Source organism: Talpa europaea (assembly GCF_964194135.1).
Source record: "Talpa europaea genome assembly, chromosome: 6".
Lineage (NCBI taxonomy): Eukaryota > Metazoa > Chordata > Mammalia > Eulipotyphla > Talpidae > Talpa > Talpa europaea.
Genome location: NC_140072.1, coordinates 55,773,608 through 55,785,804, shown reverse-complemented (window position 1 = coordinate 55,785,804; position 12,197 = coordinate 55,773,608). Strand labels below are relative to the sequence as shown.

The 12,197-nt window shown below is 39.8% G+C and overlaps 1 protein-coding gene across 2 annotated transcripts in view; it reads right to left on the bottom strand.

Annotated features, from left to right (window-relative positions):
- EXOC6B (exocyst complex component 6B) overlaps positions 1–12,197 on the bottom strand; it is a gene marked incomplete at both ends in the record, with an annotated part of 577,226 nt that overhangs the window by 139,479 nt on the left and 425,550 nt on the right. For both annotated transcript variants that reach the window (XM_084235083.1, XM_084235084.1), the window contains one exon: positions 10,462–10,535. In XM_084235083.1, coding sequence (XP_084091209.1) covers positions 10,462–10,535 — 74 coding nt within the window. The remainder of the gene's footprint in view (positions 1–10,461; positions 10,536–12,197) is intronic.

Genomic DNA, 12,197 nt, shown 5'->3' with positions numbered 1-12,197 from the left:
TCAACTCACTCACTCTGACCTGCCTCCCACTGAAGTTCTTTCCTTCCTTGGGTTACTGTTCCATTTTTACTTGCACCCTTGGACTTGACACTTAACGCTGTCTTTTTGCTATCTTTAGTGACACTGTCAGGCTCCTCTTTCTTGTCAATGCACATATTTTCCCTTCTCTGGTCCTTGACCTTCCCTGGAAGGTTTTAATCTTTGAATCAGGGTTCTGGATGCTTTTTTTGATCCTTGTTCCCCAGGTGCCCATGCTTGTAACTATGACTCCTAGCTCTTTGATGTCACTCTCTGCTGCCCTCCAGCGGCAGTAGGATGCAGTAGTTCGACATTAGTTCCAAGGTCTGGCTCTGCTGCATTTCCCTTGACCTTTGAGTATCCTCTGGAAGGACACTAAGCAGAGTGCTTTCAGTGGGGAGGGGATTTGTGCTCAAAACCTATTTGCTTTGAATCCAGCCAGCACTAGAGTCTCTCATAACACTGGTACTCCCAGGGAAAACCACTGGTGGTGACTTTCCAGTCCTTTCTCCAGGAGATGTGACTGGACTGTCTCAGGCATTCACAAATTCTAGGTATGCATATTCATGCTGTGTGTCGGAGGTAAGGGAGAAAGTTCCCGAGTGCCTTAGGTTTGGCTTGTTGAGAGAAGCAGATTGTGGTGTGGTGCCTCTGGCCAGCTTAGGCATGTTGCCTCAGAGATTACTTGGATCACTTGTGATATAGCATAAGAGGATCATCAAGGCTGTTTATGAGCCAAAGTAGAAATTGTCAAGTAGTTTACAGTGCTGTGCTTATTAGCTCTTCACACAAGAGCTGAAATTGGAATGAAACTCTAGCTTCTGAATTGACAGACTTGAGGCTATCGAGAGAGACACTTACATTCAAGTTACAGTCATTCTATTGGAGCAAAGTGATAGAAGGATTATCACAGAATAGACTCACATCTCAGGAAAAGATCCTTCTAGCATCTACTGGAAAGTCTGTCCTATATTCTGACAGAACCTCTAAGTGGCAAAACTTTCTTCTGGGTCCAGGAAGCCCTTAACAACTCTGTTGACTTCCCATCTAACCTAGGATTTTGCCAATTCATGTTGACAGTAATAATAGATACCATTAGCCTGGGAGGCCTATGAGTCAAAGGCCCAATCCAATGTGCTAGTCATGAGAAAAATAACTCAAAAGCCTGGCATACTGTCTCTTGCTACCAAAATAATGTTCACAACTTCTCCCAACAGAAGGTCCTCTACTCACTGCTTGTATCCACACTGTCATTAATACAGTGAGAAGACACTGAAGGCTCACAGTGCCTATACTCAGGAATCAGCATTTCCAGACACTCACTGTCTAAAGGGAGGGCTCTCAGTGAGGTTCACAACAAGCTACCTCTCTACCAAGCACAACTGTGCAAAGAACCAAGTGTATGTTACCTATATTCCTGCCAGGTAGTATACAAGGTCCCTTCACTGGAAAACACACAGTATAGTTCATTAGACCTTCCAGCCTCCCTTCAAGGATCCCAACTGCTCTCTTTTCAGAGGTCATTAAGGAGTCTACCTCACATAAGGCTACCAGGCTCTCATTGTGGTTAGCATTCACTACTAACATTGATTTCCTCTCCTCGAACTCCCAGCTTCTTAAACAACTCTATCAGGGCTTTAAAAAATTAGACCTCTGAGTTGCTAAAATGATTTTCACAGTGTGAGGATAATGAATAGAAAATGACCTTTCCACCTCACTATGATGTTACTTTCTCAATAAATGTCTGGTCTTTTTCTAGCACTCACATGACACTTTACAAGATTTTATATGCCAAAGAGTTATACTCTGCCTTTAATATTATTCCATGAGATCCTGGTCTGGGGAATAAAAAAAAAAAAAAAAAAACAGACTCTATGCTAAATTAGAGGAAGTCCTGAGAGAACTTCAGAGCTCACCTCCTCCCCAGTTACTAGGCTGGTATGAGGTGATACGAAATCTTAGCAGTTTTAAAATAAACTATAATATCATCAACCTGGGACATTCAGTAAGTTCTAGGAATGTGTTACATATTACTGGCATAGATTTTTCATGACGACTCTCATTACTAATATCTCAGGCATGGTAAGGAGACATACCTGATTTGCAGAGATTACAGCAGCAGCCCAGTAGCTATGGCACATCCTGTGTAAGCTGATCCAACCTGGTTTATATGTGGTCAAAGGTCTAGTTCAGCAAACCTATTCTCAGAAATGTTCCTGTTCATGTATTTTCACATAACCAGGCCTAAAGGTGTTAGTTCTCCCTTCCTTGTGAACAGGAATTATTTGTCATCAGAGCTTCCTTTGAGGTTAAAAGTATTGCTCTGAAGCTTATGGGTGTCTGTCAAATCAACTTGGGCAAAACAATTTTGCCAAAACAACCAGGAAAACCTGTTTTGAAAACCCAAAGGACCACATTTTGAAGCACTTTAAGCTGTCCATCTTATTTACACCAGGCTGCCAAACCATAGCTCAAAGTCCTTTTCTGAAAGCCTGTGTAGAAGTGTACAATAGATTTGGCCTTGTGCTGGGGATCTTGCCAGAAAACACTGCAGCTGTCCCTAAAATGAACCAATATTGCACTAATTAAAAAAGAGCCAAAATCTAGATAAAATGGCAGCCCCCTGAAATGCCAGGGCCACCTAAAGAGCGATTCCGGAAAGAGCAGAACGTTGAAAAGGCATGCTTCACAAGCACCGGCAACTTAACAAGAATGTCAACTCCATGAGGGCAAGGAATATGTCTAATCCACTAAATACCATCATAGCACTATATCCGCCTCAACCATGCAAGGCATAGTGTTCAATGATGAATGAAAACCTTCTGATTAGGGAAGTCTATCTCTATATTGCTTATTGAGCCTGTCAAAACATGAACTATGATCTGCAGGGATATTTAATGGCTATCATCAGCACAGAGATCTGTGCAGGTGATCTGGTATCTACTACATCCTCTTCTGGCCACCAATGTCTTTGGGATATGATAACTCTGAATTTCATTTCTGAAATGACACCTAACCACAAATACAGGCTGTCATACTAGCAGTGCAGATAATCTTTTCCAAGATAATGTACTTTATGGTTGAATCCATGCCTTCCAACCCACCGCCCATATTAGTCATAATAATGACATCTTCTAATTCCATGAGTTATCAAGCTATTTGATTTCTGAAGCTGGTACAGATGACTCCCCCCACTGTTACAGCCCAAATTCAAGATCATACATAATCTGAAGGTCAACAGAGTATTTCAAGTGAGCACTTGGGAAGTATTTCTACTGATACCATTACTAGTCCATGCACTTGCTATTTAGGGTTCACATACAACACTATTTTCCTCCACTAGAGTATTCTTTCATAAAAATAATTCCCAACTGCCTAATCCCACATTTCTCATTGTCTCAGACACCGCTCTTTGGCAACTACGCAATAAACACTCAGGACAACTACAAGGCACCCCCACCCCCAAATACCTCAAGTTACATTCCAGCCGGTTAAGGACCGCAGTAAGAAGGACATGCAGTAGCCTTAGCCCCACTGTTACATTCACTCCCAGGCAGCAACTCAGGCAAATGTCCACAGAGGTCACAGAGCATACAATTGGTTCTGTTGTATTCCATATCTTACCCCCCTTTGTGTCTTAAGGAAGATACTTTTTCTAAGAGATTTTCATTTTAGCATATTTTCATAAAGAAATTTGGATTAACTTGCCTCTGTTTTTAATGGATCAGGACAACCCAGGGATGGCCCTTTTGTTTCTATAATGTTGCTGTCCACAGCTTTTCTTGATGCTGTATGCTGAAGGCAAAGCAGTAGCTCTTAAGCTTGCCTATCTTAGATAGTTATGCTATACATTTTTATTGGTGTACGATGTTTTATTTTTCCCCTGATACCTCTGGAGTTTTTCGGAGATTAACTTATTAAAACACATTTTAAGTTTAAAAAAAAAAAGCAGCACTTCTGGGAGATAGTTGTCTTCCAATCAAATATAGCTTGAAGGCGGTGTGATGAAAAACAGACAATTGAAATGAGGGATTTTAAGGTGTGGGCCTACCTTACCCCACCCCATGGCCTCCTATGTTGGTAGTCTCCTAATTAGGGATTGTTTGGAATGGCAAATATGAAAGCATTAAAAAAGACATTCTATTGTTTACATACCATTTTTATTATGTCTGATATGTATTTTTTTATTAAATTTATCAGTCATTTATATGTCTATATAACTTTGGGGTTACATTTTTCTCCATATGTACATATGCTTCATTCACCTTCCACCAAATCTTGTCTGATATATTGTTACAAGTCAAAAATAAGTTTGTGATATATGTGTGTATTCAATCGAAGTTAAGTTTTATTGAGTAGGACGGAGATGGGCCGGGAAATTGGAGGGGCAATTCGACACAGCTAGGTTTTTAGGTTATGCTTAGGTCTTCCTAGCTGGTATTAACCGACAGTACTGATTTTACTATATCACTCTAACAGGAATAGGATTAGAATTTGTTCAACATCTCCAAAGAAATCTACAATTATTTCTCTCAGGTCCTACAGTTGTTTTTAAGGCAAGTTAAGTGCCTGCAATGGAAATGCACTGTGTTTACTTTAGACTAAAGGTTTAGAAATTGGGGAATAACTGGCCTAGAGGGAATGTCACCAGCCCAATCTAAAAAAAGCTGTAGATATCTTGGGATGACTTTGCTGCATAAGAGTCGTTGCCAACAAGCTCCATTCAGGAGATCTGATGCAATGTCACAATCTAGTTCATTCAGCTTTATAAAAACTTATGTATATCGGAAGTAAATGATAATTGGGGCCAAGCTGCCAAAAATAATATGATGTTGCTAAAGAAGAAAGCACACTCATACCTCTTCCTGCTGGCCAAGCATGTAAGGTGAATAGCCATAAATTAAGTAATGTAAATAATTACTGTGGGAAGTGAAGATTTGCTCACAGTGAGTGTCAACGTAGCCTGCAATAAACAGCATTTGATGAGAAGTGTAGGTCATCAAAAAAAAAAAAAAAAGGAGGTCCATATGGAAGCTACACAGTAAAAATAAGGTATAAGAAGTAAAAAAAGAGAAATTAAAGAGTTTAAAGAGATTAGCCTCATACTTAGAGGAGGAAAGATAGTCTAGATCCTAGTGAAATCAATATGCACACACATAAACACAAATTTTCATTTATTTATTTATTTATTTGTTTGTTTGTTTGTTTATTTATGGGACCCTCACTGGCGGCAGGGGAACCAACCAGCACTGCAGAGGCAGCGGGCAGCCTTGCAGCCCAGCGCTCAACCGCTGCGCCACCAGGGGAGGCCCTAAACACAAATTTTTATATGAAAACACTTGGCTATTTTCTTTCTTTTTTTTTTTTTTTAAGATTTTGTTTTATACAAGAACTGGGGTACAGGCCAGAGGCGCAGGACAGTGAGAGGATTCACCGGAGACAGAAAGGGGAACAGAACAGGTAGACTGACTGAAGTACACTGCTGAGGGGAGCAGTGGGCGAGACAGGAGAGGTCTGCTGCGCCATGTGGGTATCTCCCTGGCTGGCTGGGAATCAAACCAGCGCTGCAGAGGCTGTAGACAGCTTCATAGCGCTACATTCAATCTGCTACGCCACCAGGGAGGCCCGCTGGCTATTTTCAATGCTTGAAATTTCCTCATCAATGCCTGACTTTCTTTCAATTTAACTCCCTACCTTTTCCATGAAATATTTTATAACTATTTAAGTCCATAAAAACCTTTCTCATTTCATGACCCCCATGAAATGAGGGGTCATTTATAAATACAGTCCTGCTCCAGATTTGCATTATCTATTTTGCATCATTTATATAAAACTTGTCTTATATTCCAATGAGAGTATAAACTAGAGTGCAAATGCACCCATCCCTTGAATTTAGGCTGGCCTTGTGACTAGCTCAAGCCAATAGAAAATGGTAGCAATGATGATGTGCTAGTTTCAAGTACAAATCTCATGGGGGTTGCACATTTCCTCTTGCTTTCTTGGAACCCGGCCAAGATGCCATGTGAATCAGACTGGGTTAGGCTGCTGGTGGATGAGAGATCAGATGGAGCAGAGAAGAGTTGGCCTAACTAAAACATGCTATACAAGGCGAAGTGCCAAGCCAACCTAGCAGCTGACCTCAAGGTTTGAGTGAGTCCACTGAACCTACCCTAAACATGTCAACCTGTAGAAACTTGACCTCAGTAAATAATTCTTGTTTTAAAGTGATCTGTTATGCAGCAAAAGCTGCTAAAACACACATAATGACTTCATCCTTCTAATGTAATACTTACCAGAGTGTGCCTGATTTAGAATCCAGAATTTGCTGATTGAGCATCTTTTTTGCTCCTCAAGGGCAGAGACTGTTTATATTTATTTGTGTATTCCCCCAATACTAGATTGTGCTTCGTTAATAGAAGGCACCCATGGTTTGATAAAGTAAACTAAAATTAAAATCAACTGAAGTTCAAATTCTGATGACCCTCAGCATTATTTGCCTAATGTTTTACAACAGAAGAAAATACAAACCATAGATAATACCACTGAATAATCAAATAACTACTGAGAATCTCCCAGTGGCCTCATATTATACTTTCCAATTATGAACTACTAAAGACAAGCAATTATTACCACTTGGAGTGTACATGCCACTTCAAGACAGTTAGTAAGTGAGCCTTTCAGTTGTCCTTCTCAAGATTTAGCATAAACATAAATTTATATTTTGATAGAAATATGCTCATATATTTGATATATGAATGTATGAATGCAAATCTACTTTTATAAATTTGGAAACAGAAAATATAAGGTGACAAAGAGGTAGAGTCTAAGTTGCACTAATTCACATTATTATTAACAGCAGATTTTTGAAACCCAGAAATCTGACAAATGAGAAATGCATGTAAATGCACTTTAACGCTGAATTGCTATACAGATGTAAAATATCATGAAAGCGTGTATATTCAAAATGTCATTTAATTCTCTACCTTAAGATAAGAAATTTAGAATAGACAGGACAGGTGAGAAAGGATGAATAGTTTTGCTATCCACACCTAATTTGCTTCTTAATGAAATTCTGTAGCTTTAAATGACACTATGTTATTACAGTCTATACAGAAATGATTCAGACATTCTGTTTTGAATATTTAAAAAATTATCATTTGATTGATAGTGCCTTAACACTTTAAAGCCAGAGAACATGAAACCATGGTCAGATGAATATACTCATAAACCAGTGAGGCAAACACACTCAATGACAAGAAAAGACTATCTGGCTGCTCTGTTTGGGGACAAATCCCCTTTCTGTATAGGGTCTACTTGAAATTTACCTTGACTTTAATTTCTTCCTTTAACTTCTATTAGTCCTGTTTGTTATTGTAAAAGAGCATAATAATTAAGCCAGGTAATAAGCTGGGTAACTGAATCAGGGCCTAAAAAGGCAAAGACAAGCTTGAATGATTAAAATGTATGTTGTAAATAATATGTCGAAAAGAAAAATAGACCAGGGCCTCCCCAGTGGCGCAGCGGTTGAGTGCTGGGTTGCGAAGCTGCCAGCGGCCTCTGCAGCGCCGGTTCGATCCCCGGCTGCTCCCCGGCCACCGGAGGAGGGTCCCACATGGCGCGCAGACCTCTCCTGCCGCCCGCTGCTTCCCTCAGCAGTGTACTTCGGTCCTTCTGCCTGTTATGCTCCCCGCTCTGGCTCTGGTGAATTCTCTCACCCTCCCGCGCTTCTGACTGTACCCAGTGCATGTATAAACAAAACAAACAAATAAATAAATAAATAAAACATGCCTCTATTAAAAAAAAAAAGAAAAGAAAAATAGACCAAAGAGTGTAAAGTCTCCAATTTTGGTTGGTAAAGTCAACTATATGAAGACTAGATAAGGAAAGGATGTAAGTGCTACATATGAAAAAAAGAATCTATTACTAGCAGATAAGAAGCTTAATAAATCAGGAGTAGAAAACCCATCCCCAAATTGGAGATGATTAAAAATATATACTAAATGGGTCAAAACAAACTGAAACAGATTTTAGTCAACTTAAGAAATTACTTTCTAATAATCAGATTGGTCTAATGTGGAACTTGCTGCTCTGTGCAAGCGAATTCTCTGCCAATCTGGGGTACTATCCAGGGTTACAAGTATCAAGCTAAATATTACATTACATGAGTTGTAAGATTAGGCCCTAACTCTGCAATAGCATAATTCTATTTAAGGATTTGAAGACTACATTCAAAAGGGCAGCGTATTCAAGGGCACTTGATCATGACTCATTTGAGGTCAAGATATCTCCTTTGGAAACATATTTTTCCTGGCTTTTTGTCTATAGATTGAACATCTCCACAGATCAGAAGAAGTCTCCTTTTTAAAAGGTGCTCACTTTAGATAAGTTATGGTAATGACTAAGATGAACTGCCACAATATCTATGATATCAATATCATGGAGTGTGGAAGGATAATTTTTCTCACAATGATTTAACTACCTGAGGACTGTTAAGAATAAGTACCCTGAGAGTTAGGGAAGTTTTTAAGTGATCTAGGTTAGAAAAATGTAAGCTGTTTTAATCAGCATAAATAGAAATTAGGAGATAAGAAGAGGTACCCTCTTTCATTATTAGGAAAATTTTAGAGTTTTGGTTTTTACTGTTTCATTAAAGGAACTATGAGAACGGAAAAGTAATAGAATGTAGGAACTTAAGCATAAACAACTATGCTCACTGGGAGCTCACAGTACTTGAGAATGCATCCCCGGCTCAGATCCACCTTATTTTGGCTGTGCTTTCTAACTTACTCCCTTTAGTTAACATTTTCTGTGAACATTAGTCGCTTTCCATAAGGACAAATCCACAAACTAGAGAGAATGACCACATTTCCTTCTCATGAATAGTGAGAAGGGAACGTTTTTCCTTGGATGTGCTTCTCCAATGAAATTTAATTTCTGCTTTCCAAGAAAAGCCAATTGGCTCAGAAGTTTCTGAGAAAAAATGTGGAGGTGGGGGTGAAGTCCAACAGATACCACCCCACAAAACCCTAAAGCAAAATTCCAATCTTTCAACCTTTAGTCAATCAAGGGGTTAAAACATGAACCTCTCAGTTGAGTCACTGAATCCACAGGTGGAAGGTGTTAAGTGTGGAAAGGGATACTCAGCTCCATTTGTGAACATGCTGGGAAAGCCTTTATGTGGAAGAGAACCCCCACCTCGGCCCCCAAATATTAAGTTGACACACGTTTCGGAGACGCGGCCTGAATCTGCAAACTATGGTGGGGCTATAGAGACACAATTTTCTGTTTTCTGCTCAACAGGGCTTTCCAGAATTGTCATTAGATGACAGATTACACCACCCATCCACAAGGATTCAGGGCTAGCTCAGGCCATCCATTATGGGTTAAAAGCTGTTCCAGCATGAATCGAGTCACAGTGGTAAGGAGACTACCGATACAAGGGGTCCTACAGCTTTAAGAAATACCCTGGGCATCTAAAAGTTTTCAGAATGCAAACTATGTCAGCTCTGAAGACAAGAGGCACTGCATCATTATGGCAGGAGAAACAAAGCCAGCCCCCTTTTTAAAACAGACAAAAAAAAAAAAGATTGTTTTAATAGGAAAGAAGCATCAGTCATTGATTCATTCACACTTTCTATCCAACCCCATCCATCTTCAGAGTGAAGAGATGACAGAGCCCAGTTAACTCTCCCTCTTTCGGCCCCCACCCAGGCAGCTCCTCTATACCCAAACCACCAAGGCTTACCAACCCACTCAATTCACTCTGCAAGATGCAGCCATATAGAACTACTCTTTCTATACAATGGGCTGGCAAAGCTCAGGTACATCTAAGCTTTCATCACTACTTTAACAAGGATGCATGTCAGGTTAGCATGACTGGTCAGGGCCTTTACTAACCATCTTCTAAAAGGACCACTTAGTCACTCATGGCTGATCACATTCTACAAAGGAGAGGATGGGAAACTTAAGGCAACAGAAAAAAGTCAGCAAACCAAACTAAAACCCAGAACGTAAAATATTTCATTTTTCTTAAATGCTGCTGCCCTCATTATCTACAAACAAAAGTTCTCCAGGCAGGCAGTCTCTGCATCAATGCACCTGCTTAGCATGGGTTTGCTGAGTTATCTTTTTGCTGTGTCTGCAGAAGCCAACTATAGCACAATGGGTCACATCACTTGAGGGTCACTTGAGTCCCTCTACTCTCTGAGTCCCTCCTCCCACCTCCTGCCTTCCCTTCTACCCACAAAACCTTTAACTCCACCATAGCTAAGGATCCCAGATAGCTAAATAAAAGAGGTGGCCTCAAACACAGGGAAAAACCCTTAGGTCTCCAGTGTGAATCGCCAACGCCAATCCCCCTTCCCTCCCCTTTTCCTTAAGACCTGATGGTCTTCAGTCACACATCTTAAAAGAAAAACAAAAAACAAAAACACAAAGACCTACTTGTCTCAAGTCGATGAAGGCCAACTGCAGCGTGTCCTCCTGGAACCCAGGCACCGGGCCGGATCTGGCAAACTCTGTGGGAAAGAAAAGAGGATAAAAAGCGCCTTTAACTAACCATGGACAGGGAGATTGGCAGACGGATGACAGGGAAGACAAGAGAGGCTGGGGGAGAGGAGGACCAAGCTTCTAAGGAGTCATGTCTTTCTCCCTTCAGCTTCTTTGTTTGCCCTTCAAAATTCGTGTCATCAAAACACCATTAATTCCAGCATCCTGACAGCAAGGAAACTGTACTAATTCGACCTGAAATTTATTCCCATGAGCCGCGCTGGGCTTCAGAGTATTTGTTTTGTGAATGGACAAACAACTTGCAAAGGAGGAGGGAGTGGGGGAGAGAAAAAAGTTTTTCCTCTCAACACAATAAAATCTTCAGCTGTGAAACTCTTTTCAGTTCCGAAAGCTATTTATATTTTAGATCTCTGAAGGAATTTTCTAATTTCACGCCTGTCACCTCATTCCCCAAGCATTTATCAAAAAATATTCCCTGCCACATCATTAATTATTCCCTCACTGATTATTCGTATTATCTCATGGGCGCATTGTCGCACATGTGTGTACACACACACACACACACACACACACACTACCAGCAGCAGAGGCTGCCCCAATCCAACATTTGGCTCTTGAGCAAAGGAATGTTTGAAGAGATGAAAAGGCTCATCTAGATAAATCTCACCGCAGAAACAGGGAACGTTTGCACATGACCATCCTTCTGGCATATTCTTTGTCCTTGACTTCAATATCACTCTCAAAAATTCTTTTGTCTCTTCCCTCTACCCCAATTTAGTCTTAGGTGGAAGAGACCACATGGATGCTATTTGCAATTTACAGTAGCACCTTGGGTACATGCTTGGTTTATGACTCTGGCTTCTACATCATTAACAAGAAGATAATAGAACAGGACTATAGGGACAAATACTTGTAACAGTTAAGAATGTCAAGTTTTATTGTCCCTAAGCCCTCCTTATTATGAAATCAAAAGGTCTTGCTTAAGCACCCTACACACACGCACACGCACACACACACACACACACACACACACGATTCAAAAGCTGGACAGTTACTGTCTTTAATTGTCTCTGTGAAGCGAAAGTGTGATGGGCATTTAACATTAATCTGCTTATGGTAAAACAACTCCAGTGTCTACTCAAAGCAAGTATGAAAAGAAATGTTTTTCTTCTAATTTATTACATTTTTCTCTAGGAATGAGTTTAAGAAATTTAAGAGTTGGCATTGCATTTTTTCTTCAGAAATTAAATAAAATCTATCAAGATTTGTACATAAGTCTGGATAACTGGTTCTAACAACTAGTAGCTGGATAGATTCAAATGATAATGTGTGAATAAAGATAGCAATTTCTGTTCTTTCAGCATTGTTTTCCATCTAGCAGGTCCATAGAAATAACAGGTTTTCAAAAAGTCCTTGTACTACCTTAAAAAATAAAGCCAACAAGTTAGGTTGTAGGGATTATGGAAATATGTGAAATGAAATTTATTAAATAAATTAATTTTTTAAATTAAAATGTAGCACAAGTGTATTATACAACTGCACACAAAATATTCTTATTTTAGACATTTCTAATTAAAATGATGCCAATAAGTGGGAAAAAAGAAAACTATGTAGCATGGTTAGCAGCACTACAGTTTCTCTTTCTTTTGAAAAGAAACTTGAAATGCTAT